Here is a 27,481-nt window from a genome sequence, read left to right as displayed (position 1 = left end):
TCTTGGCCCCCGACCAAGTCTCGGCCTCGCCGCCGGTAGGCCAAGCCGGCCGGTCCGCCGCCGGCCGTGCGCCCCCCTCCTCTGTTCTGGAACAGAGGGAAGAAGAAGGAATGAAGGGGCTTGATTTCCGATCTACCCCTCTGTTTCCTTTTAATTGCAATCCGGTCCCTCCACCTCTCTCCAAAGATTCTCACAACTAAGCCCTTCCACTTTTTAGAGTATTTACAAATAGGTCCTCGGTTTTCACAACTCAATCCTAAACCTTGTTTTAAAGCCCCTAACCTCCCTTTAACCCGTCATTTCATGCGCCAAACTTCCTCCAATCGATCCCAAATTCGACCACGGCCTCCTCTCATATATTTCCGCTGAGGCATATCCAAATTTCATGAAAATACCCTTCCTACCTATTTTCCGTTCACATTTCCTGTTCGGAGCTCAACGGGTAAAACCTTTTTCCTTTTTATTTATTGTGTGCTCGTTTGTGTGTGTCGTAGATCGCGGAGTACCCGAGGAGGAGCGCGAGGAGGAGTTCGACCGCGAGCCCAAGCCCGAGGACCAGTACCGCGAGCAGGAGCTCCCGGAAGGCTGTGAGAACGGCAAGTCCGACCTGATCCTTTGATGCATATTTAATACCCAGTTTTTCAGACACAACCTATTGGCCTGTTTTATAAAATGCATATTGTTTTACTGCAAAACATGGTTGGATAGACACCCCTTGGTTGTTATGACTATTCCTTGTTGTCCTATATTTATCTCTAAATATGAGTTGCTCTGTTTAGATGATAAATACTGCTAGAATGCTTAGGAACTCGTTACCCAAATTCAATCATGACTACATCTGTTTATTTGGAAAATAAATGTGTGAGTGTGTTCAACTGAGGAGTTGGGTTTTTCGGGTGTAAAGGGAGGTGGTGGATGAGATGGATGGGCGTTTCTTGGATGGAATGCCGGATTGTTGAGCTCGTACCTTAGTGGTTGAGCAGAGTTGGGAGATATCCATCTTGTCATGTCTAAGGACCGAGTTGATGTGTCATCTTGCCTAATTCCACCATCGTACAACCACTCGACCGTTGTATGGGCAACGGCTTAGCATAAACCCCACTAGCTAAACTGCTAGGCTTCAGGTGTGCTGGTGAGCAACGGGAGCGCTTGGAAAAGGACTAAGCTCTTGGTGACTTAGGTCCCGGTTTCGGCCTCGTGGATGGATTGCTAACCCCTTGGGCGCTTCCGTGTTGACTAGTCAGTGTTGGCTAAGGTGGGTAATAGCTTTGTTAGGATCCGCACCATCACTAAGGTGATCGTGATGTGGTACACTACTTGTGGGAAAAGTGTACAACCTCTGCAGAGTTAAAACCTATCCGGGTAGCCGTGTCCACGGCATTGGATGAGTTACGGCTCGGTCACACAACTAGCTTTTGGAGATGGTTGGTTTTTATGGTGTGTGTTGGATTTCGGAAGTGTCCGGCAGTTGTGCCGTGCGCTACGGCGGATGGGGAGTCCGGTAGCGGTAAAACTTGGATGCTTTGTGTAGGATCAACCCCACTTAATGTTTCGGTTACTAAAGAAAATGCATTGTGAAAATTCTTTGAAATAAAACCCTGCATGTCTCAAAAATCTAGCTTTATTGCAAATAAACCTTAACCATATCCTTGTTGAATCCTATGCATATTCTTGCTATATTCCCCTCCGTGGATGGGGTTGGCCTTGTTGAGTACTTTATGTACTCACCCTTGTTTTGTTGCTTCAGAGGAGGATCCGGACTTCGTCGCGGAGGACTTCGAGTAGGAGGTTGCGTCTGCACCCAACGCTGCCTGCGGTGTTGGCCCCTTTTGCAGGATGCTTCCGCTGAAGCATAGTTCCGATTGCAGCCCGGAGTCCGACTGGACTGCAACTTGGATTTGTATTGTTATCGCTTTAGTCTTACTTTGGGTGTGGCTTGCCCGCCCGCTCCTTCGGGAGTTGTACGGTTTCTGAACTATCTGTTGAATAAATATGTTATCAGCCTCCTAGGACTGATAATTGGATCACATTTAGTCTCTACTTATGTGGGGACGCTTCAAGTTGCCACTAGATCCAAATAGAGTGTGTGGATTTCATCATCCCTATATTGGGACGATTTCCCTTCATAACTGATCTGGTTGTGTGATTTGGAATAACTTGTTAGCATTTTATGTAACTCCTCTTACTGCCTCCCCGTTGCCACTAGGTCCAAATAGAGTGTGGATTTCATCATCTCTATATTGGGATGATTTCCATTCATAACTGCTCTGGTTGTGTGTTTTTGAATAATTTTTTAGCATTTCTTGTAACTCACGTTGGGTTTTCACGCTGCTGTAGTATATGCTGATTGATGCTACCTTTTAGCAATATGTTAGGGGTTGGAAAGTCTAGCGGGAAGTGTTGATTAGTTTCAGTTGGTTGCATTGTTGCTAAAGCCTGATTTCACTAGGTAATGTTGCTCCTCTGCTCATAAGGTATTGAAAATTGTTGATGTGACTTCACTCTGAAAAGCCTAAAGTCGGAATGGAAGACTATAAAATGCAACCTAAGTCTGATGGGAAGTGTTGATCAATTTTGTTGATCTCATGTAGTTGTGTTTGCTAATGCCTTATTTTACTAGATAATGTTGCTCCTACTTTCATAAGTTATGCGGAGATAGGACAACCTTTTAGGTGGTTTTGATCTTAAGAACCAAATGAGTTTAAAAGAAGGCAGTGTAAAATGCAACCTAAAACAAATTTGTCTATAGTCTTCCAAGATCCTTCTAAGCTAGATGCTTGTGAAAATGGTGGGTGAACCAAGCATCTATCTTTTTATTCATAGACCATGTTTACTTTTCTAATAGGTGTTTTCAATTTAGATTTCAATTTTCTTGTTCTGCTGGCTTATTGATGTGTACTAGTGCCCTTATTTGAATCATGGAAAGTACTTTTTAGTATCCATAACTTGTTGAATATTTCAAGAAATCCATGCTATCTTGTATCTACAATGTAGGCAATAGGTTCTATGATATCTGATAAAGAGTTACCTCTTATTCCAAGCGTAAGTCCATTTAGGTTTGCCCTAATTCAACATTTTTAGCTTTGACCATCAATACCTAAAAATCATACAGATTGACAATAAGATTGGTGTTATTTCATTCATCACGAAAAATGCTTTAATAATATAAAAAAATTATGTTTAAAATAATATGCTTTTATAGATATTATTATTAGTCAATGTGTCATAAAAGAGTGTGCCGATGTCCTAACGGATTTATATTTGCCACCAGAGGTTGTATATGCAAATGCCCTTTATCTACTGGACTAATGCTACTTAGCATTAATTATTCATAGTCGTATTGTAATGTGTCATAGGTTATCAGCCTTTATTTTAATTGGACATGCTGATTGATTACGATTCCCAAAACCCAAGCAACCAAATTTAGGTAGTAAGTTATTTTGGTGGTGTTTAGAACTTATTACCCTAAATCCAGTAATTAGCACCTACTCCCTCTATCCTAAAATATAAGGCATGATCTTCCGTACTAAAATTTGACTCCTGATATATCCCATATTATAGTGTTTGTAGCAACAAAATATAGCCATATGAAAGTATTTTTAAAAATAGGTTCAATGATATTATTTTTGTAAGACAAAAATTTATTATACAAGATTAATTGTAGATTTGGAAGGTCTCTTCATGTTGCCTAGAGGGGGGTGAAGAGACGTTCCTAAAAAATTCAAACACAATATGCAGCAGGTAGTACAAACCCAGCTAAGCTGGGTCAAGTCGGCTTAGCTGACTTTGATTTGGAGCACAGGGTGGTCCGCCGACCTTGTCGCACGGTGCTAGTTCAAAACCAGCTCACCAGGTTCAACTCGGCTCACCCAACTTTGAACTTGGCTCACCCAACTTTGAACTGGCACAGCCAATCCTGAGATATTAATTTCAAAAACCACACAAATTTAGTCAACAAAATTTAGATCTACGAGTTGCCACGGCCTTGTGAGAATGTATACTTATAGATCTGTTAAGGGGCTCGGTACCTCTTGAGCCGGGTCTCTTTCAACCTTTTTCCTCGCTTCACTATCTTGATCTCTTCCCTTGCGGAGGCGAGATCGATGCCTTCACAAACTTCCCGCAGCTCAGCACAAAGGTTGTGAGCTCACGGGCAACACCTAGCCGTCTAGGAGGCTTCACCTCCAAGAGTAACAAATGCTTGATGAAGTACACAAGTGCTCAAGGATGGGAATGGCTCACTCTTGCTTTCAATCACTCAATATCTCACCCTCTCAACCCAACTCACAAGATTTCTCAAGGAAACTCACAAAGAGGGAGTGGGGAGAGGTCTAATGGCCTCTAGAGGTGAACTCTTTTTGTTAGAATGAGCGGCTAAAGAAGGAGGGGTGAGGGGGTATAAATACCTACAACCCCCGAAACTAGTCGTTGGTATACAAAACTGGCTGACCCGACCTGCAAAGGTCAACCAAAGTCAACGCCAACCTCAACAATATCTTTAGAGACGAACCAGTCAAAGTCGGTTCAAAACTGGCTCACCCGACAATGTCGACTGACCTGGCTTTGAATGGACGCCAGCGTGACCAGGGCAGCGCACAACCCAGAGCAGCAACTTAAAGTTGGCTGACCTAAGTCATTTCGGCTCAGACAGCACAGAGCCAACTTAAAACGATCATAACTTTTCGCTTCGGAACCCAATTTAGGTGATCTTAGACTCTATGGAAAGCTTATTCATAGGACTATCCAATTCAACCAAGAACAAGCACCAAGATCACTAAGTGTATGTCTTGTGCCAAGTGTTTCACTACGGAAATCAGGATGTTTGCTGAGTGCCCCAGGCACTCGGCGAAACCCCAAAAACACTCGGCAAAGTGTTTGCCGAGTGTAACACTTGGCACACCGCACACGGCAAAAAAATCTCTTGGCAAACAAATTGTTTTGCTGAGTGGCAAAAAAAATACTCGGCAAACCCCCTCTTTTGTGGAGTGTTTTTTTTACACTCGGCAAAGCCCCTTGTTTGCGGAGTGTTTTTTTTTGACACTCGGCAAAGCCCCTTGTTTGCCGAGTGTTTTTTCTTTGCCGAGCTAAAAACACTCAGCAAAAGAAAAAACACTCGGCAAATTTGAGATTTCCCATAGTATTTCTCACAAGTTAGCACTTGGGTTTTGTTAGTTTGAGCACCAAGACTAGTCAAACCATTCAATGCCGCATCCATCTTGATAGAGCGGCATATCTATACTCAAGATTAAAGATAAAATCTAATTCAACCACTTGATCTTGAATAAATTGGGTCTTGCCACTTTTCTTCAATTCTCACTTCATGAGGGTGCAACCTATCTTTCTCTTGAGCACACCATCCTCGAACTAGTAACTTAGAATTTTCCATCATATATGATCAAAGTCACCTTCTCCAATCCATTAGTCACTCCATTTTATCAACCATAATAGATTAGGTGCATTGCATTGCTTCCCTCGGTGAGGCTTGGATATGATACTTCGAAACTCCCCGGATACTAGCCACTTCACCTTAGCAAAATGCACATGGTTCAAGCCGTCGCTTAACCAAAACTTGGTTAGTATCTCGCTCTAGTATCTCGCTTGATTTCTTCACCTATTCTTGCCACTTTGAGTTTAGCTTTGCTTTTGACATCAACAATAAATTCCCATTCGAAATCCTCTTCAAATGCTTGTTCTTGATTGATAATAAAATATCCCATGAATTGCAAGCTTCCAATAATTGAGACCAATATGTAACCCATAAGCCCATGTCTTTATATATATCATGTACACAAAGTTTTGCAATGTCCATTTGTAAATTTCACTATTCTTTAGTTAATGATCATTTTACTTGTCAATCCAGCTATCACACCGTTTGGAGGGTTATAGATCAATCATGATAACATATCCCCAATTTCACTTTACTCTTGCTTGTCATTGATCATACGTTTGCATCACGAGATCATATACTTGCTTGCTATCTTCATTGTGAGACATATAATACACATTCAACTTATGAGACAATATCACATCATAAATGAGAATAAAATCTTGCTCACAATCTTAAGCAAACAAGTTAGTCCTTTAATCATTTTGTCATTAATTTACCAAAACCCACTTAGGGGCCTAGATGCACGTTCAAGATCAAACATTTTAAAGTTTAAATGTTGAATTGCATGAGGGCCTTATATTATGCGATGGAGGGAGTAAGAGTAAAGAAAATTTCTGTCATTCATTTGTGATTTAAGAATGTACCGCTGAATTTAGCCCTCAGTTGAACTCTATGCATTTTGCATTTAGCCTCATTGGTAGAATTGGTGTGTCCTTACCGATATACAAGGAAATTACTTCTGAGAATTTAGATGCAAAACCTCAATTAGGGAGAACTTTGAAGTTTGCTCTCTGGCTGTTGTTGAACGTAGTCTTTCCAGAAACAGTATAGTAAATGGCAATATAGGATTTATTGGTATTTTTAAGGTGTCCAAGACTCCAAGTCCATATTAACATTTGACCTTTCATTAGGATTTTGGCAAGAAACAGCATTGACAGTCTTTACTGGCCATGCAGCCTACTATTTCTGATAGCATCTTTGGTACCATGTTATTGTAATTGTTTATTTTAAACATCACATGAACGTTCTCTGCCATTCTGTCATAAGCACTATGCAGTAATCCTTGGGTGCTGTGTTCTGAATTTATGCTCACTTTGTAGGCGTTGACATCAGCATGAATACTCATCTGAAGACTGTGAAGCTCACACTGAAAGGGAAAAATCCTGTTACCCTTGATCACCTCAGTGTGAGGGGAAACAACATCCGCTATTATATCCTTCCTGACAGCTTAAACCTGGAGACTTTGCTGGTTGAGGAAACACCAAGGGTCAAACCTAAGAAGCCAACTTCAGGTCAGAAATTATTTTTCTTCCCTTGAATCTTTTACACTTGCTTACTGCCTGCACCACTGTCTGATCCAACTTTCATCTGAAATCAGGGAAGCCTTTGGGTCGTGGGCGCGGCCGTGGACATGGGCGCGGCCGGGGTCGGGGACGTTGAGCTTGCTGCCCGTTTGGAAATTGCATTGCGCTCATCTTTGCAATGTAATCTGCTTTCCTATCTGTTTGTAAGGGAGTTCTGCTTTCATTAGGGCAATGGCGTTGGTGTCAGCTATTCTGTGGATTCATGTTGATGTTACAGGTTTGATGTTAGAGGTTACAATGCAACTACTGTGCCATATTATCTTCCCAGGAACTCCTTTTGACTTGATCCATGCATTGTTTACTGTTAGATACCAATCTCTATTAGCTAATCGCAGATGTTCAATGCCTTCCATTCTCACCGTGTTTGGCATATGAGATCATTCTATGCACAGCCTTGCTGACAGGTATTCTGTAACAGTTTTGAAGGAAATGTGGCATCCACTCATTCAATGTTCCACAGGTAAATGTTTTTTTCAAAGCAAATCTGGGCACGATTCAACCAAAATTGTCTAGTAAGCAGATAGCATTATCATCGCCAGATTTATCATAAGCGGTGGTAAGCCAAGATAAACAGCATGATAGGCCAAAGAACCACATGTACATTTTGAACAAATGAATACCATAAACCGATTTCAATTTTGTTACAGCAGATGCTAAGGGTAGACATCGTGAAAGTTTGGATTTACAGAAAGATTGCACAGCATAAACGATAGCTAACACTGATTTAAGGTTTGTTCATGGACTGAAACATCAGGGGCGAAGGGAAAATCATCCAGTGCCAGCTATAGGCAACATCAATGTATTTGCAGGGAGAATCTTGAGCACCGGTATGCCTTGTGGCCACAACCTCAGCTGCAGCAGCCACCTGCCTGAGAGGACGAGCCAGCAGCACCTCCAGATGAGTTGGGGACAGCGTAGCCAACTTTGATTCCATTGGACTGCAGCAATTAGTGAAGGCATGGCATTATATAATGCAAAATATTTAAGATCAGGGTATCTCAAAAACAAACAAAAAAAAGAGAATGGTAAGGTGCAAGCCTGCATATCTTGACATTCACATTATAGAAAGAAATTTTCTCCTTCACAAAAACAGCGAAAATAATATTCAAATGTTGGTTTCATGTACTTGATAAATGTTAGTACTCTTAGAATGTAGATTACACCAACACTTTCATCAATACAAAACTTAAGGAACCTTATCATTGCACATTTATACTTAATACTTAGAAAAGAAACCAGGAACTGATTATTATATATGAAACCATATATTGGGAGTATAACTTCAAGATCTTCAATCATTAGCTAATGCTATGGCGACTCTAAAAATCTAGAATTGAATAACAACACTTCCTACTGCTAAGAGAAAAGGTTTTAATTTGATGAGCTGTAAGGTTTTTCCTTGCATCATAAAATCTTCCTGAATTCACAGTGGTGGGAATCCTACCCAAAGTGTAGTAGTTCAATCACTATTGAATTTAAACTCAGTAAACAAATGCATTAGGTACCCCACAGATATTTTCAATCAGTCTTCTACATATTTCTACAAAGATGTCAACAGTTCTGTAGATTTATATATACCATCACAGATGAAAGGATCCAGAGGCATTTGCAATTGTCACTTATTTATTTAGTTTGCAAAAATACCACTAAAATTGAATGGCAGTTCCGGTGGCATTTTTGCAATTTTCTAGCAGCGAGATAGCAATGCTAATTTGAAGCAGCAGCAAGATTTAAACCAATCCCACATTTAAATAAATTTTACTGCACTTTAAACTTGCAAATCTCAGTAATATATGATTAGCATAACCTTGACGAAACACTTGAAAAAGGAAAGCATGCAGCTAAAAACTGACCTCGTTTGATACATCAAATATGCCATCTTGAATTTTCTTGTATATTGTTCCAGCTGTCTTAATGAATGCCTACATCAGAAAAAAGGATGTTAAAACGGTCAGAAAAAGACATGAAATGGGGAACTGTAGTAAACATATATAGGGCATAAAGGATTACCTCCTCGACGTTTTGTGCAGTTTTCGCAGATGCCTCCATAAAGACCAGACCATGCTCCTTGGCGAACTGTTCACCTTCCTCGTAGCTGACAGCGCGCCTATGAGACAGATCACATTTGTTTCCAATCAGCATGACTGTCATGTTAGCATTTGCATGCTGCCTTGCATCTTCTAGCCAGCTTGCGAGGTGATTGAAGGTCTCCCTCCTAAAGTAGGGTGAGTCAATGTAAGCATTACCATTGATTATACAAGCAGACATAAATGTGTAACCAAAAAGATCACGAAAGTACCTGGTGATATCATAAACCAAAAGGGCACCGGCAGCCCCTCTGTAGTACGATCTAGTAATAGATCTGAATGATTCTTGGCCCGCCTGTAATTTCAGTTATAGTTGAATGAGTTTATCGCACTTCATGGAATCAAACTCAACAAGAAAGGTATATACTGAACAGAAACAGGAACTTCTGAGAATAAACAGTGTTGTAGTAAATTTTGCAGTCACCACCACAAAACCATGCTATGCAATAGTAAAGCCAACATGAAAAATATCATGATGAATAAACCAAACAATGCCAAAGACGAACATGATTCTGAAAAGCTAAATTGTGTGGGAAATGTTAATACAAAGGGACTTTGTGGTCACAAGAGTCAATTCTTGAAAATGTGTCAACCAGGCCATCAGAACATTTGACTAAAGGTACTTTGCAAGATATTACGTTGCAACCACATAAAATTGAAAATGATACAGGTACAATCTTCTAAAAAAAATCTTTCCTACACTACTATGTAACTTCACTAATTCTGAAATCATCGATCAAAAGCGCAATTCAGAATGCTCAAGATGACACTTCTTTTGGCACTGCCAGTAATACCCCATATGGAAACAGGGATGGATAACATATAACCGAAATACATATAGGCTGGGGGCTGCAATCGATTTTGCACAAAGTAGATGGATGTTGCAGCACACTGCCAGAGTCTATTGTGATTCTATAACTGCAACATCACCAGGTCAATGTTCAACTAGAATGCCTAGATTATCTCGATGGCGATGCTCCTACAGCTATGGGCCCTTAACAATTCCAAGCTGCCCACACATCATAATCAGCACAATGATGAAGAAAACAGGATTGGGAGATAGGTCAGAGGAGCGGAACGGACCGTGTCCCAAATCTGGAGCTTGATGGGCTTGTTGTCGATGGTGATCATGCGGGCGCCGAACTCGACGCCGATGGTGAGGTCGTGCACGGGCTGGAAGCGCTTGTCCGTGAACTGCAGCAGCAGGCACGACTTCCCCACGCCTGCAACACGAAACAAACAACCGACCGAACCGTCAATCACCGCCGCGCGCGTATCCATGGTCACCGACGGGCAAGCGGCACCCGAGCAGCGGATCCCATCCAATTCCCCCCCCCCCCCCCCCCCGGGGCGCGGACCGCACGGGGCCGGGCGGGGCGGGGCGGGGCGGGGATCAGAGGAGCAAGCGGATTCGGGAGCGGGAGCGCGACGGACCTGTGTCGCCGATGATGATGTACTTGAAGAGGTAGGCGTACGACATCCTCGACGGATCGGATCGGATCGGCCGGTCCCGGCGGCGGTGGCGACGCTACGGGGGGGGCTTCCGGGCTGGGAGAAGAAGCGGCGGCGAGTTCCGGAGGATTCGATTCGATTCGACCCTGTTGGAGGGGAAGCGGAGGGCGTGCTGCGGGATGAGGTTGTGGAGGCCGAACGTGAAGGGGGGCAGGGCAGCGAAACGTAACCGACGCGACAGCTAATGGCAACGCGTCCCGACTCCTCCCGTCCCGGCGCTCCCTCGGAGGCCAACCAGGATTCCAACGGTGCGCCTCACTGGCCTTCGTGGCTAAGGAACTCGTTCCGGGTATGCAGGGGAAGTGTGAAACCTATTTTGTGAAATAATGATAAACTTTTTTTAAAAAAAAGTTAATTATAATCGCACGTCTAGAGGTGGACTTAGGCTCCGTTTGGTAGAGCTTCGGCTCCTGCCAAAACGGCTCCGGCTCCAGCTGCTCTGGTGGAGTGGCTTCTCTAGTGAAGTTGGAAAAAAAACATTTGGGTAAAATAGCTTCTCAATGGCAATATGGTTAATTTTATGGTCACTTAATGCTTGGAGAGGGAGGAGAAGCCGGTGAAGCTATTCTTTTTTCTCCTCTTCTTTAGGGCTAGTTTGGTGGAGCTCCCACCAGCTCTAACTCCTCCACGCTGACGCACTACTGTAGCATCAGAGGAGTCGGAGCCGGAGGAGCCACAAAAATTGGTTCCACCGGCTTCTCCTTGATCTGTGAGAGGGAGGAAGAAGGGAGAGAAAAATAGCGCGCGTGAACAGTATTGCTATAGTGCGTGAACAATAAAATGGCAGAAGGAGCCGGAGCTGTTTGGAGCCGCACCAAACTGGCCCTTAGTATAAACTGTTTTGTGGCTTCTCCTCGACTTCGACGATGGAACTATTTTAAAATTACCCTTTTAGTAGGACTTCGCCAAAAATCGGTAGAGAAGTTAAAATCCTACCAAAGAGAACTTTAGCGTGAGAGCAACACGTTAGAGAGATCCGGTGCAGGAAAGATGCTGGGAGCAAGATGAGGAGTCCAAACAAACGAAATAGAGGTGATCAGCGGAACCGAATCAGAGGCAACAGAATTTCGTAGGCTTTTCGAAGATTTACTTTGGGGCTTGTAAGTTTGTAACGCGCAAAATGTTAGGATTGGAAGCTTTTTCTAGTAGTTTTACGATTTTATTTACTACAAGACGAGTTTCACTAAATTCTATTTTTTCCCTACTCCCTCCATTTTTAAAAGACGTGCACGCATATTAAGATTTAAACTTTACAATCTTAGATAATTTGACTATTATTTTTTTCTTTTTATAATGCAAACTTGTTGGATTCGTATTAAATATACTCTATAATATTATAAATTTATAACCATAAATAATATAATATAAGATAAAATGAATGGTTAAAGTGTTATTTGAAAGAATATGCTAAGTTATACCACGCCTTATAAATATAGATGAAGCGAGTAATAAATAAGGGTTCATGTTCGACCCAGATCATAATTTGAGTCCCCGTAGAACTTGACAGAACACCACAATTTTCATCAAATATAGTTTCTTGGAGGCTGATTTTAATTCGAATCTTGGAGATGACTTACCAGAATAGAAAGTTGTGTCGTACTATGTAAATTCTTCTTTTTTTTTAGGGACTAGGTAAATTTTTTTAAGAAGGTACAATAAAGACGTACACAACCAACACACTCCACACTCACACCACACACACAAGCATGCGCGTCCATACACACACTTATGGAAGAGATTGGGAGGTCTAAACCTCCAGTGCATGGAAGTACCACTTATGCGTACGCTCGTGTACCCTAGCAAACTAGGGATTAATTCTGAGCGCAATCAGGAAAATATCCTGACAAAGCACCTGGATCCGATCCTAAAGATCGAACCTGGGCGGGTTGGGGCGTACACCCTCGCCAGCAGTCACCCGGCTACGCTCGATCTAGTTAAATTCTTCCGTGCTGAATGCCCGAATGGGACGACCAATTCTGTGTCTGTCTCTCTCCAGGGACATCAGGCCCAAGCCCAATAACACATTAATTGCAGATAGGAGGCCCAAAATACACGTGGAGCAATCTATCTAGTAGCGCGTATCCTGTTTTCATCCAACCCAGCCCACCGCAGCAAAATTCTTTCTGCAGGTTGGTGTGAAAAAATGGTCAGATCTGACCAGCCCAGTATGTCTGGCAACGACACTATCTGCGGAAATCGTGCGTGATGCTGCGAGGCCACGGCGGCACTCTTCACATAACTAACCGTACCGTACGTGCTGCTGGTGCACGCTGGAGCGGTCACATCAGCAAATCAGGAATGGTCAAAGCTTAGGCCTTATTTAGTTGCCAAAGTTTGGAGGTGCCAAATTACTGTTACAGTACTGTAGCACACTGTAGCGTTTTGTTTGTATTTGTGAATTATTGTCCAAACATTGACTAATTAGGCTCAAAAAGATTCGTCTCGCAAAGTACAACAAAACTGTGCAATTAGTTTTTAATTTCGTCTACATTTAATACTCCATGCATGTACCGCAAGTTTGATGTGATTGGGAATCTTCTTTTTGCATAGTGCCAAAGTTGGGAGTTAGGGGTGAACTAAACAAGGGCTTAGTTCTGCACTGCCTGTGTCTTTAGTACTTTCTCTATTTCAAATTGTATGTCACTTTTTGAAATTCATAGATATTATTATGCATCTAGATATAGATACATAATAATATCTATGAACCTAGAAAAGCTAAAACGATCTATAATTTGAAACAAAGGGCGTAGATATATAAGCGGTGACGTGTAGTCTTTGTAGATAGAGGCTAGCTCTCATGGATCCTATATAGCTTCTAGGTTGACTTTCGACGTTTGAGATTCGTGCAACCATATCTCAACCGTATAGCAGCGAGAGGTGGACCAGGCGGCGGATGGCGCAGGTTGACCAGGCATGGTTGTCGTGGGTGTTTTTTTTTTCGATTTCAAACTACTTTTTCTCTCAAACCGTGAATTCATTTTTGAATCCATTTGAAAATTAATGTAACATAATAAGATCTAATATGAATATATTTACTATCTTTAAAAAATCAAAATTTTGGATGATCTATGTCAACATTTTAAGTATGCTACTTCAATATTTTCATATTAAATGTTGAACTAGTTTGTTTGAAATGTTGAACTTAGTTTGAAAGAATGTTTGGATCTAATATTTTTAAAAAATGTTGAGTGCATTAGTTTGATATTTTAAATATATATGATCACAAAATCTTTTACAAAAATAATAAATAATAGACGTGCTATTGGAGTCTGCTCTCCTGCATGCCGCTGCCAACGCGTTGCTGCCTCTTGCTTGCTGCTATTGTCCTGCATGCATGCCAGGATATGTACCGGTAGCGTAATTGTTAGACCGTGGTGTGCTGTACAATGAAGTTTAATGAGCTCTAACCAATGGCTCGTATTCCGGAAGCTACATAGGAGCCCCGCTAGCTATACGCCTATTCTAGCTCATCCATCTATCCATCCCTTGCCTCCCTCCTCTCGACGCTTTGCCTCCTCTTCTCTCGACGCGGCCGCGTGACGTGAACTCGTGAAGGCAACCCGCGGGAAGTCAAGTCAAAATAAGGCAGGTACTCACAGACGTGGAAGAAGCGTACACGCACAGCCAGGGTCTTGTTTAGTTACCAAAATTGGAAGTGCTAAAATTGCTGTGCTGGCACTGTAGCACACTGTAACGTTTCGTTTGTATTTGTGAATTATTGTCCAAACATTGACTAATTAGGCTCAAAAGATTCATCTCGCAAAGTACAACAAAACTGTGCAATTAGTTTTTAATTTCATCTACATTTAGGGGGTGTTTGGGAGGCATGTGCTAAATTTTAGCACCTGTCACATCGGAGCACCTGCTATCCAAACACCCCCTTAGTACTCCATGCATGTACCGCAAGTTTGATGTGATGAGGAATCTTCTTTTTGCATAGTGCCAAAGTTGAGAGTTGGAGATGAAGTAAACGAGAGCCAGATTTCGATCGACAAAATTGTTGTAAGGAGAGAGACACCTCAGTCTCAGACACGGACACGGACACGGCCTCGTGCGACCTCGAGGAGCGTGAGGTCACGGGCTCCGAGGTGTGCGCCAGCATGCAGGCAGGCCGCAGGCGTCCTCGTCTGGTGTCGTCTCCCTCGCGTCTAGCCCAGACGGCCAGAGACCCCAGAGCGCCACACCACGCAGCCAGTAAAACCACACGCGCGTATTTCCATGCGTACGTAGCGGGAGAAGACAAACTTGTTTCTTTAGGATTTTCTACTTGTTTTCGTACATTATTGTAATTTTCAAACGTGAGGTACATGAATGTATCCATGACAAATTAGCTTTGTCATCCGAAATGATTCCATTACGCAAGGATACCATATATGCAATAGTATTAAACTTTTGGTCAATCCCTAGCCAATGCGTATTTCCATGCGGCACATGATTGCTTGGTCAATGTTAAACAATTGGTTTGTGCTAAGCATCAAAATCTGCATGGTTAATTAGACATGCATGTTGCTCGGTTTTAGATTTCTTCTTTTCTTAGCGTCTCTTGTACGAGGATTACCCTCTTTGAGCATCCTTCAATATAAAAGATACATTATATCTTTAGATTAAAAAAATGTATGGTGGTCAACGGCACTTGCACCGCTGCTGGGCCTCGCGACGATCTTTACTAGGCACATGACGATGGGACTGCGCCACAAGATAGCATGTCGACGCCTAGCTAGTTGTTGACTTTTTGGGATAATATTCGGCCAAAGTCTCTCGATGCAAGCGGTGGCCGGGCATGGTGACACACGACAGGTTTAATTTGGAAACTCCAATCCCTCTAGAATTCCGAACTTTTTATTGGGTAGGTAATCCACGAGGATATAATTTTAATTATCATCTTAGTTTCTAGTGGGGTTTATTCCATCCCTGAATTTTGCTCCCCTTTGCTTCTAAAAGGTGCCGCAAGGATTTTCTAGCTAGCGGTGGAGCTAGCTTGCCGCGGGGTTGCTGCCCCATGTTCCTCCCCGCATCCTCTTAAAAGAGAAAAAAAAAACTTCCTAGACCGTCGGTGCCCCGGACGCAGGGATTCAAAATTAGGTATGCGAGCTTAAGAACCATAGCATATACAAAATAAAAGTGCATGAAATAAATGGTTCACGTGCGCATAATTTTTTTAATCCTTTATCCATACAATATCATTAACTAATTAACAATTACAAATTTACTCGACGAGGTGGCTTTCGAAAATGGAGATTATATCCTCATCATCAACTTGTAGAAAAACTCCTTCTCAATAAATATAACCAAGCAATTATTCAGTTACATGCTATTTCTTAGCTTGTTCTTTACAAAATTCATCGCTGAGAATACCCTTTCAACACTGTTGCTACAGGTAGCAACAACACTAATTTGAGAAGTCTGTAGACGTATGTGTGTTTGTTATGTAAATCTGTTTCAACAAGCAAGACTGAAAGCTCTGCAATACTCTTCACTTTGCTAAATCTTTCATCACATGAAATTACCAAGTTGAAAGGATAGGCGCCTCAATTCAATAAGTGAGAAGTCATTAGGATAATACTTAGCAAGTTTAATCAAGTTCTCCTTGTCAAATGCAGCGAATGAATCCTTGGGATTGAATGCACCGCGGAGCCCTCGAGGCTCCAGTCTTCAGATCGGCGGGCGGCGAGCCAGCGCGGCCTTCTGGCTCCTCCGCGCGCCCACGCACCGGCTTCCGGCGGCCAGCAACAAAACCCTAGGCGGTGGTGCCCTCAGTGGTGGCGGCGCTTGGCAGCAAAGAGGAACGGGGACGAGGGATACGAGCGAATACAGATTACATAGTGCTCGATGGTGGTGGCGTGCGTTCTGGCCATTCCTTCCAAATTGGGCCAGCATAGGAGGCCGGCCAAGGGCCCAGTTAGGTGCTAAGAAGGCCATTCAGTTCGTTTGAGCTCCAATATACAAAGTTTGGCCCAGTTCCTAGTATACTTAGGTGTATATGCATGCAAACCTCTACTAGCTCCGCCCCGATTATGGAGGATAGCTCATTCAAGAAGGCTGCGTTCCTAGACGTGCTCCTCGCAAGCAGCGATCTGTCCCACGACGACAAGGTCACCTTCGTGCTGGACTCCCTGCTCGCAGGCTACGAGACCACCTCTGTTTTGCTGTCCATGCTTGTGTATTTCGTCGGGCATTCCCCCAAATGCCTGGAGCAATTGAAGGTATGATATGACACAATTCAAAGCTATGCATGTTGGCCCTTTTGTTCGAGCATATGTGATGCCGTGCTACACAAAGTCATTGTTGGTTATTCTCCATGCTTTTTGTACTTTTCAATACACCAGGCTTCTACATTTTAATATAATAAAAGGCAGCTTTCCGGCCTGTTTGTTTCCGATAAAAAAGTGGTTCTTGTACGTACATAGCGGTTAGTCGTTATGTGCTTTTGGCTAAATACTGGAGTAGTAACTGTTGTAAATGCAGCGAGAGCATGAGAGTATAAGGTCCAGCAAGGGTACGGAGGAGTTCTTGACTGCTGAGGATTACAAGAAGATGGAGTATACCCAACGTGTAAGACGCGGTCAATTCATTTCCGTTGACAAGAGGACAACAGCAGCAAGCTTTCATTCCTGTTCTTCCTCTGAAGCAAACAAAATGATTCATCCATGTTTTACTTTGATATATGTAAGTTTGCACGAGAATTCAACCCACCATTCGATTGCATAGGTTATCAATGAGACGTTGAGATGCGGCAACGTTGTCAAGTTTGTGCACAGGAGGGCCCTCAAGGATGTCAGATATAAAGGTAACCGTTGTTTGAGGCTCTAATTGTGATTTGATGTCATCTATCATGATGCATTTGCCGCGGCTGTGTTTCCTACTTTTGGCAGGGTATGTGATCCCAGCTGGCTGGAAACTCCTGCCTGTCTTGAGCTCTGTCCATTTGGACCCTGCGCTCTACCCGAATCCCCAAGAGTTGGATCCTGGCAGATGGGAGGTATGCTTGTTTGTTCGCAATCCCAAGTTCCCAACCCACTGGCCGGCGGCTTCAGGATCAGTTTCGTTTTATTTCGCTTCTTGAGAACTTGAGATGAGATGATTTGCAGGGGCTCAACCAGACGGCGGGCAAGAAGTTTGCGCCGTTCGGCGGCGGACTCCGGCTGTTCCCGGGATCGGAGCTCGGCAAGGTGGAGGCTGCCTTCTTCCTGCACCACCTCGTGCACTGTTACAGGTGACAAGCAAGGGGACGTCGTCCCTTATGCACTGAAACTAAACTATGCACTCTTTGGTTGCTCATTGTAAGCTGTGGCTGAAAAAACTGATGCAGGTGGAGGTTGGACGGCGAGGATGTTCCGATGGCGCACCCGTACGTGGAGTTCAAGAGAGGCCTGCCCATAGAGATATCGTGCCAGCAGTCTGATCCGATCCCTTGGTTCGCCGGGTGGCAGAGACCTAGGCCAGTAGCATATATCTAGCTGCTGCAAAGGAGCCTGAGAACGAAGCGAAATCCTTGATAACATTTGCATAGGTAGGCTCTGTACCACTGCGTATGCAATATGCAAGCCGGAACAGGGAGGTTGATAGCTTAATAAACCCTAGGTCTAGTTGTAGATTGGCGGAATGTGCATGGCAACCTGACAAGTACGTACGTGACTCCGTACACATACTTACACAGAATGACAGAAGTACATTGTACACAATTTGCTACGCACATATATATCTACCTTCGTCCACAGGTATTCTCCCGTTCTCTTTTGTTTTGTGGCTGAGAACATGGTGGGTGCCCGGTTGGTCTCAAAAGAATTTGACACCAAACGGATCCAAGTTACAATGGGAATAATACTTGTAATTGGAAAAACTGATCCCCTTTACAATAGGGTAGGGTTCCCCTTTTATAGTGATCCATGACCTGCTTTAGATTCCGAAAATATCTTTTCTCAACCCCTACATTCCTAGAATATGCCGTACATAAAGGTCATTGAAAGAAACATGTACAAATTGAACTCTTCCACATGGTCACGTTTCTTACGGCTTCCGCCCTCTAACCTCAAAACTTCATCTTCATTTTAAGCCGATCATCTAGCCTCTAGGCTTCATCCGCGATCTAAGACGAACGTCTAGCCTCAAGGCGTCTGCTTCGTTGAGTCTTGTCGAGAGGTCATAACCTCGCATACTTCTTCTCCGAGCATCGTTCTTGAGTAAAGAGTAAGAAGATAAAAGCTCGATGTCCGGAACCGACTTCGAACACTCGAGAGTTAGCCCAGTTAGAGTTAGCCATTATTGTTGTCAATCACTACCCTCGAGTCCTTCCAGGAGCAGAGGTGATGCAAGGATACGAGATTTACTATTAGAGGTGCCTCCATAGAGCGTGCGAGGTTAAAGGAGTTCCGCTTTCCTTGCTGCCGACGCGCAACTTGCGAGGTTAGTCTTGAGACCTGTTAATGACGTTTGAGGGTAACTGAGTTTTACTTCTCGGTTTGGAACTCGCCAGACTAGAAGGGCTCCGCGCCTCTTTATACTTGATGTAGAACTTGCGAGATCAAATTGTTTTTTTATGCTGTGGATGGCACTCGAGAGTGTTTAGGTTTTGGCGATCTCCAACAATAGGCCGACTGCTCAGAAGTTTATCTTAGCTTGTGTCTATGGTGATCCCTATGACAGCAGAACTCAGTCCATCTAGCAGGAAGTTCATGCTTTTGTTGTAAATAATCCTAATGTTCCTACTTTCTGTATGGGGGATTTGAACAATGTTATGCATGCTAATGGAAAGTTAGGTCCTAGACCTGTTAATCTTTCTCGTATGTCTGTTTTTTGATCTAGTTAAAGAATGCGGTTTCATTGATTTGGGTTATAATGGACCTGCTTACACTTGGTCTAACAAACAATTTGATGCTAATCCCACTTTTGAGCGTCTTGATAGATGTTTAGGGAATGCTGAATGGTGTGCGATGTTTCCTTCCAGTTTTCCATCTTCCCACGATGAAAAGTGATCATGCTCCTATACTAGCTATGCCACTTGCTTCAGCAAACAAGCCAAAGAAACCTTTCAGATTTGAGAATTGGTGGTTACTGGAAGAGGATTTCCAGTAACAAGTAGTTACCAGCTGGCACAAGTCATCTACAAGACCTTTTCACCTCAAAACAAGATTCCTTTCTTCAGATTTGCAGAATTGGAGGAAAAAGAAACCCAATCTAAAGGTACAGTTGCAAGCTATTGAAGATAACATTCTCAAACTACAAAGTCTTCATCCAACTGCTCAGAATCACTCTCTGGAGAAGGATCTGATTCATCAACATCAGGTTATTTTGGACAAAGAGGCTGAATTCCGTAAGCAAAGATACAAAAAGCATTGGGTCACTGATGGAGATAGAAACACAAGATTTTTCCAGCAAGCAATTCTTTTTTTTTTGAAAACTTCCAGCAAGCAATTCTTAAGAGAGCAAGAAGAAACAGAGTTCTTTTCCTTACTGATTAGGGGGAAATCCTTTAACAACACATGATCAGATTGCCTCTTGTTTCAAAAACTATTTCACCAATCTATTCACAAGTCAGACAGCACAACATCAACATAAGCCTTTTCTTTTCAGCCAACAGAACAGAACTGAAGAAACTTCATTTGATGACTTTGCTGCATCCATCCCAGATAAAGCAGAGTTATGGTCAATTATAAAGAACATGAAGAGAGATGCTGCCCCAGGACCAGATGGTTTTAATGTAGCATTTTATAGGGCTGCTTGGGATTGGATTGGAGATGATGTGGTGAATTTGGTTCATAATTTCTACACTACAGGTCAGCTACCTCCTGATTTAAATAAGACCTTCATTGTGCTGATTCCTAAAAAAAAATGCTCCTGTAGCCCCTCAAGATTTTAGGCCAATTAGTCTTGTAATGTTATTTACAAGATCATTGCTAAAAGTTTAGCTGACAGGATAAAACCTTTTCTTCCTGATAAAGTGCATTTAACCCAGTCAGCTTTTATTCCGGGTAGACATATTGCTTCTAATATTATTATTGCCTAGGAAATTACTCACTCCTTTGCTCTCTTACTTCTTGGAAACACAAAGGCTTTCTTCTTAAGATTGATTTAGCTAAAGCTTTTGACAGAATTGAATGGAATTTTATTACTGATGCTATGCTTAGAGTGGGCCTTTCTTTGCAGATTGTTAATCTTAGTAAGGCTTGTATTTCCACTCCTAAATTTTCTGTTCTGTCCAATCTTCTTGTTGTTTCCATTCTCAAAGAGGGATTAGGCAAGGATGCCCTTTATCTCCCTACCTTTTTGTTCTGGCTATCAATGAGCTTTCTTTTAGCCTGCAAACTGGCTATCAATGAGCTTTCTTTCAGGAATTTCTCTGGGTCAGAACTGTCCACCTATTTATTCTCTTCTATTTGCTGATGATCTTGTTATTTGTGGTAAGGCCACAACAGCTGAGGCTTCCCAAATTAAGCTTATTCTTGATAATTTCTGCCATGCCTTTGGTCAGACTCCAAACTGGGCCAAATCCTCCATTCTCTTTAGCAAACATGTCGATGCTTACACCAAACAGGACATTAAGAATCTCTTTCCTGTACCTTTGATGAATCCCCATACCACACATCTGTGCCATCCTACCATTTTTTTCTTACAAAGGCAGAACCAGTTTCATCCTAAACAAATTCAAAGCTAAGCTTACTGGTATTAAGGCAAACAAGCTTAATCATGCGGGCAAAATAACTTATATTAATTCTGTTTTGGCTTCTATTCCTATCTACTATATGTAGAATATTTTTTTCTCTAAAGCTTTTACAGAGAAGATTAACTCCATCCTTAGACGCTTCTGGTGGCAAGGTGTCCAAGAAGAAGATTCCGCAAAGCCTTTTCATTTTAGGTCCTGGGATGATATCTGCCAACCAAAATCACTTGGGGGTCTTGGTATAAGGAATATTGATACTGTTAATAAGAGCTTGGTGCTTCACTCTGCCTGGTTAATCGTTACTAACAGGGATCCTTTCATGTCTTCTGTCCTAAAATCAAAATATTTTCCTAATACAAGTTTTTGGAGAACTAATTGCATTGGCACTAGATCTGCTTTTTGGTCTTCCATTATGCAGGTAAAACGTCATCTTCATGAGCAAAGTGTGTTGCAGATCCATAAAGGTAATTCCAATATTTGGACTGATCCTTGGTGTGATAATTGGGAAGACATTCATAATCATTTGTCACATCCTCATGTCAACAGACAGCTTCCTAATTTAGTTTCTGATTTATGGAATAATGGTCATTCCACTTGGAATGATAATCTGATTAGTTTCACCTTCCATCATCAAGTGGTTGATGCCATCCTTCATGTTCCTAAAGTCTATTCTGATTCTGTAGATCAACTTTGTTGGAAACCTTCTTCCCAAGGTACCTGTTCCACCAAGGAGGCCTATAAGTACTTTGCTTCTCAGACTACTGATTCTTTGCCAAGTCAGGGTCCTAGAGCTATCTCTCCTGCAAATCTTTCTATTCTCAAACGAATTTGGAAGCATAAATCCATTCCACCTCGCATTAAGGCCTTTTCCTGGAGGCTTATTAGGCACTCTCTTGCTAGTGGGCATAGAGCTTCTGCTTTCAGTACTAGAATTGAAAACACCTGCAAGCTGTGTGGCATGATGAAACTGACTTCCATTTGTTCTTCGGGTGTGATGTTGCTAGAGCAGTCTGGTTTGCTGCACCCTTTTCTTTGAGAACTGACCTCCTGCTGCAGGAACTAGATGGCCTTCAAAGTACTCTGGAGACAATCTTGTCAAACGATCTCTCTGACCACATTTTGCAGGAAGACTTTACTAGGCTTGTATCTTTGGAAAGCGAGGAATGATTACAGGTTTAACAATAACAAGTGGTCTGTGAGTAGATTAAATCATAAAGTAAGAGCAGACATAGCTTCTTCCTTTTTGTTTGATTCTCATGCAGCTTCAGACAGAAATTTGTCAAATGGGAGACCTGCTGCTACTAATGCCATTAATCAGTCCTCTCCTGTTATCATGCCTTATCTTGATCTCATGCAGGATTTACAAAGCAACCAAATTTGGCAGCCTTTTGTCTTTGCTTATGCAGATGCTGCTCTTCAACCTGATGGCCAAGGAAGAGGTTCCAAAATAGCAGGCTTGGGTGTACTGATCGACCTCAGATCCACAATGTTTTCATGTCGTTTGCAGATTCTTGGCAAGGCCACGGTGGATTCGGTGCTCATGGGTGAAATTGCTGCTCTTCTTTTGGCGGCAAAGAGTCTTTCTGTGTTGCAGGTTCATGGTGCCATTGGTTCTGACTGTCTCCTGGCAGTTAAGCATATGCAGAGTGGAGTTCTGCATTCTCCATGGAAGCTTCGGCCATGGATTTCTCAGTTTCAGGGACTTGGTTTTCAGGAGGCTTTGGAGGGCATCAAGATTTCTAGATCTCAAAATCAAGCAGCCCATCTTCTTGCGGCTACAACTAGATGTTTAGTTTCTCAGAATGTTGCTTCTTCTGTTTGTACAAATTCTTTTCATGGTCATGACTGTGCTGCTCTTTCAGTACTGCTCTCTGCACATTGGGATCTTTTGACTCTCAACCATGTACACTGCTTTTAAACTTAAATGAAGTCCTTTATCAAAAAAAAATCTAACGGCGCCTGTGTCTCACAGAGGCAGGCTGCCTGGATGGATTCTTTGGTAAAGGGTATAGGACATGCATTTGTCTGACCAAAATCCTAACAGGTACAACGTTGGAGAAGCTCGTCTGGATGCAGCTCATCTCTCGCCAACTCTTTTTTTTCATTCGTTTTGCAGTCGCTATATTTTGTCCATCTGTTCCAAATTGTAGGTTGTTTTCGCATTTTTAATTTATAGATATTATTATGCATCTATATATAGTATTCATAAATACTATTATGCATCTATATATAGTATTAATTTTCTAAGGTTGAATAAAACAGGTATTTACGACCACTACTAGATCCGCAGCAACATGCGTGCGTGATGTATACACCGTTATTCTAAAGTAATGTATAGTCGGTGTCCTCAATCCCTGGATGGATATGGTATCGTCAGTTTCTGAAAACTTCTCGGAAGCAATATCCCAAGAATAAAACTCTAAAATTGTTTAACTACTAGGGAGAAGTGGTTTCAAGTAAGAGCTATTGTTTGACCCAGACCTGGTTTGCAAAGTCAATGCAGTTTGAAGTTTCTTCATTGACGCAGACAAAGTAATCCAGGGGGGAAACCATCATCAATCCTATCCTGATCAGGCGAGACGATGGCCGGCGAGTTGACATTTCAGGGTTTCAACACGAGGATGGGCCGAAGGCAGCAGCCATGGTCGGAGGACTCGACGAGATGGAACACACGGCCGCAGGAGGCCAGAGTCTTTCGAAGTTTTCTTTTCCCAAAACAACAGCCTTTGAGTTTTGATGATCAACGAAACAAAAACAAAGGACCGGCACTCTCAATCGAAGAAGGCTTTTGAATGACCCGTGTGCAAAATCATACCACGAGAGACACCAAGTACGTCGATGCGTACCCTGCGCGACAAGTTAGTCCCAAACGGAAAATTTGTACCACGAAAAACCTGAATAAAACACAGCGTGGTTACACCATGATTGCCGGGTCCGGTGGCGCGGGTTAGCCATCGGGGGCAAGAGTTGGCAAGGTTGGGCACTGAAGGATGAGACATCCCAATAAAGAAGCTCATCCGTAAAGTAGTTCTTTTTGCCAACTTTTTTTTTATCACACCTATTAAACTACAGACACCCGAAATTTTGAAAAAAAAATCTGGCTACAAAGTTTGTACACCACCAGCAAAAAATCTTTCAGGTCATCGGGGCCTGTTTCGAATCAAAGGTTGAGAGAACTTTGCACACCAACATCTCATGCATTGACACGTAATCTTGAGACAACGCAACAGGTAACCCGTACAATGGGTTGTTTTATAAGTTGTCTAGTAGAGCTATATAGTTCCTTAATTTATGCATATGCATATGAAAAAAGAAATATTATGAGTTGCATGGAAACAATAATTCGTACAATGGTTGTTAAGTTATCTTGTAGTCCTACAATTTAGCTCATGAGACGGTTGTTTCATGAAACAACAATCTCTTTCTCTCACCTCGCTCTCTCTCTCCTCCACATCATCAAAAATCATAAGTTGCACTGCATGAGATGACCTATGGGACTACTAACGTGTAGCAATGTACTTGCTGAAAGGAGTTATTATGTGGAGAGAAAAAAGAAGGTCATACGTAAGTAGATCTTTCTACCAACTTTTTTTTCATCACACCTATTAAACTACATGCACCTGAAATTTTGAAAAAAATATATAAAATCTGGCTACAAAGTTTATTTGTACACCACCAGCAAATCTCTTTTAGGTCAGGGGTTGGGGAAACTTTGTACACTACCGGAAACCGCTTTCGGGTTGAGGGGTTGCTGGGCCAGCAACCTGTTTCAGATCAGGGGTTGAGGGTTGTGCCGGATTGGCCTTAGAAAGGGGTTATTATGGGAGGAATGAGGACGGCTCGTCGATGCTGGGTAAGCGTGGCGAGGGATAGCGGGGTGGACCTGACAATTGACTGCAATTTTTGCCTCCAAACGATTTTCACTTCATTCATCTTTTATATTGAAGAAAATGTTTGGTCTGACGCAACTGACCTGCTCTATGGACACGGGTTTACTTTGCTTCGGTATATTTGTGTGGGGAAAAAAGTATATGTCAATCTTAAATCAAGTGTTTGCTCTTAATGAAGGGTAAACCGACGGGTCTCTATTCCTCACCGGCTTGAGTTACCATCTTGTTGACCTCGATGTATCCTCTTCTATCTTCTTGGATCATTACGAAACAAAGAATATACCATTTTATTCAAGTTAAAAGTCGCCGCCGGTCTAGTCGACCAAGTTGATCTATTGGTGCACACCCCATATACACGATCCGTAGGTGTACAGCGCACTCAAACTAGGCACTAAAATTAATCCTTCGTTAAGGTGTGACCACGGTGACAGTAACAGCTTGTAAGTTTAATCGCTGGCTGCTTTACTTGGCTCATCTCCCTGCACCTTGGTCAGGATAAACACGTAGTATATATATATATATATATTATAATCTCTGCAGGGATACGTATATCCCGTGGATGAGTGTCTCATTGGAATGGAAAGTATGCAGTTAACGCTACGTGTAATACTCAAATTTGTAGTGTAACACTAATGCTGCTAACCCCAATCAGTCTCCAACAAGGAGGTGTGGAGCTAGTGAAATCAATATTTTAAGCAATGAACAGTGTAAAAACATCCTTGCTAGTTCTTGGTGAAGAGCTAAGCTCGCACGTCTCTCGATATTCTTCTCTCTCACTGCATGAGCCTCGAGGTGTCCTCTTGGGCTAATTTAACTTTTTTTATCTTCTCCATAAGCTAGCAACTATCTCAAACTGTTGGAGACACCCTTATGGAAGGTTTTGTATTCTTATTTCCAAGAATACACGCAATAGCATATACTCTCAAAATATAAAGATTTTTAGACCAGTCTCAATCCACAGTTTCATGGCATAGTTACCAACTAAGAATTTGGAAACTGTGACTATTGAGTGTCATGGGGATGAAACTTCTCTCTCATCTGATGAAACTCCCTCTTCTATCTCTTATAATTATCTCTTATAATGTTCGTGCCAAGTCAGCAAAATTGCTGATGTGGTATAGAATTTAATACCCATGAAACTTCTATAAAACTTTGCATTGAGATTGGTCCTAGGACAAGTTAAGCATTGTCCCTCGCTAAAGCAGCAAGGCAAGCTCTTCACTGGTGCAATTAATTGCCGGGCCTGCTCCTGATGATTGGATACTCAAACTTTAAGTGTCAAGTGAAAAATGAAATATGCACCATATAAGTAAAGATATCATAATGGTGTGCATTAAATTTTCCTTATATAAAAAGGTTTTCAAATATTTTATAAATTTCACTAGATATTAGGATGGACATGACATGATATATCTCTCCGTGAAATTTCCTTGCCGAACTCAAACTTACAATCAGCCAACAGACTTCTGACTTGTGAGCAGCTTAGGACATGTTTTTTCGTCTTCTATTTTAATGTTTTTCATGCTTGCGGTTTTGTTTTTCCCAGCAAAAATGGTTGATTTCCCATTGTTTTAATAGAGGGCTATATGATAGCCCACTGTCGTTTCTGCACAGTAGCAGTCATAGCGACAGCTCTCCGTTATATAGCCCGGTTTCTAAAACACTACGATTTCTATATACCTTCGATCGTAGGCAGGTGGCGAAACACCAATATAAATGGGGAAAGCGCCTTCAGTATCGGTTTCTAACCCCCTTAGTACCGGTTGTGCAACTGGTATTGCTACTTCCGTACTAAAGGGGGACCTTTAGTACCAGGTCAAATAACCGGTACTAAAGGTATTAAAATATAAAAAAAGAAATCCGGCAGGGCGCACGTCCCCGCATCCCTCGTCGGCCACGCCTGGCCCGCCGCCACCCTGTCGACCACCGACATCCGCGCCGCTGCCGCCCCACCGGCTACGCCCGGCTGCCCCGCCTCGCAGGCTGCCGACATCCGCAGCCCCACTGGAGATGGAGAGGGAGAGGGAGGGAGAAGGAGGAGAGGGAGAGGGAGAGAAAGACTACCTATGCCCCGTGCGCCGCCGCGTCTGGCCCGCCGCTGCACCCCGCCACTCCCCCACGCGCCCAAGCACTATCCTACACCTCGTCCTGCTGCCGCTCCTCACTACCAGTGAGGGGCGAGTAGAGGGGGAAAGGGAGGTAGCAGAGGGGGAGGGGATGGGAGAGGAAGGGGGAGAGGGGCGGCGGCGACGGGATACGGAAGGGGCGACGGCAGGAGGAGGAGGGGGTGGGGGTTGGGGAGAGGGGCTGGGCTTTATCATAGTTGAGAAAAGTCCTACAGTTATATGTCTGGGTCGAGAGAC

General features: G+C 42.7%; 3 protein-coding genes across 3 annotated transcripts in view; 2 read left to right on the top strand and 1 right to left on the bottom strand.

Annotated features, from left to right (window-relative positions):
• The window catches only part of LOC101753973 (small nuclear ribonucleoprotein SmD1a-like), an 18,516-nt gene extending 11,468 nt beyond the window's left edge, over positions 1 to 7,048 (top strand). Inside the window, exons 3-4 of the mRNA XM_004952870.1 lie at positions 6,709 to 6,900; positions 6,987 to 7,048. Coding sequence (XP_004952927.1) covers positions 6,709 to 6,900; positions 6,987 to 7,048 — 254 coding nt within the window. The remainder of the gene's footprint in view (positions 1 to 6,708; positions 6,901 to 6,986) is intronic.
• Positions 7,049 to 7,551: 503 nt separating this feature from the next.
• On the bottom strand, positions 7,552 to 10,759 carry LOC101754372 (ras-related protein Rab-2-B). The gene is made up of 6 exons (XM_004952871.4): positions 10,494 to 10,759; positions 10,143 to 10,282; positions 9,272 to 9,354; positions 8,983 to 9,187; positions 8,826 to 8,894; positions 7,552 to 7,910 (listed from the first exon to the last, which is right to left on the bottom strand). Exons 1-6 carry the CDS (start codon positions 10,537 to 10,539, stop codon positions 7,821 to 7,823), a joined length of 633 nt encoding a protein of 210 aa, XP_004952928.1. The 5' UTR covers positions 10,540 to 10,759; the 3' UTR covers positions 7,552 to 7,820.
• A 5,826-nt stretch (positions 10,760 to 16,585) lies between these two features.
• On the top strand, positions 16,586 to 18,028 carry LOC101769663 (cytochrome P450 724B1). Its single transcript, XM_004954981.1, has 6 exons — positions 16,586 to 16,774; positions 17,037 to 17,123; positions 17,280 to 17,358; positions 17,444 to 17,550; positions 17,660 to 17,784; positions 17,881 to 18,028. The coding sequence occupies exons 1-6, from the start codon at positions 16,586 to 16,588 to the stop codon at positions 18,026 to 18,028; spliced, it is 735 nt and encodes a 244-aa protein (XP_004955038.1).
• Positions 18,029 to 27,481: the final 9,453 nt, after the last annotated feature.

This window comes from Setaria italica, chromosome I (assembly GCF_000263155.2).
Source record: "Setaria italica strain Yugu1 chromosome I, Setaria_italica_v2.0, whole genome shotgun sequence".
NCBI lineage: Eukaryota > Viridiplantae > Streptophyta > Magnoliopsida > Poales > Poaceae > Setaria > Setaria italica.
The sequence above is the reverse complement of the archived record's forward strand: the minus strand, read 5'-3'. Positions and strand labels throughout refer to the sequence as shown.

Bases quoted from the DNA above. Each gene is read 5' to 3' on its own strand.
- LOC101754372 (XM_004952871.4), bottom strand. From the start codon at position 10,539: ATGTCGTACGCCTACCTCTTCAAGTACATCATCATCGGCGACACAG. The intron at 10,283-10,493 runs GTCCGTCGCGCT...TTCGTGTTGCAG, and splicing joins CATCATCATCGGCGACACAG to GCGTGGGGAAGTCGTGCCTG. The intron at 8,895-8,982 runs GTAATCCTTTAT...TTTCTGATGTAG, and splicing joins CTGCACAAAACGTCGAGGAG to GCATTCATTAAGACAGCTGG.
- LOC101769663 (XM_004954981.1), top strand. From the start codon at position 16,586: ATGGAGGATAGCTCATTCAAGAAGGCTGCGTTCCTAGACGTGCTCCTC. The intron at 17,124-17,279 runs GTAAGACGCGGT...TCGATTGCATAG, and splicing joins AGATGGAGTATACCCAACGT to GTTATCAATGAGACGTTGAG. The intron at 17,785-17,880 runs GTGACAAGCAAG...AAACTGATGCAG, and splicing joins CACCTCGTGCACTGTTACAG to GTGGAGGTTGGACGGCGAGG.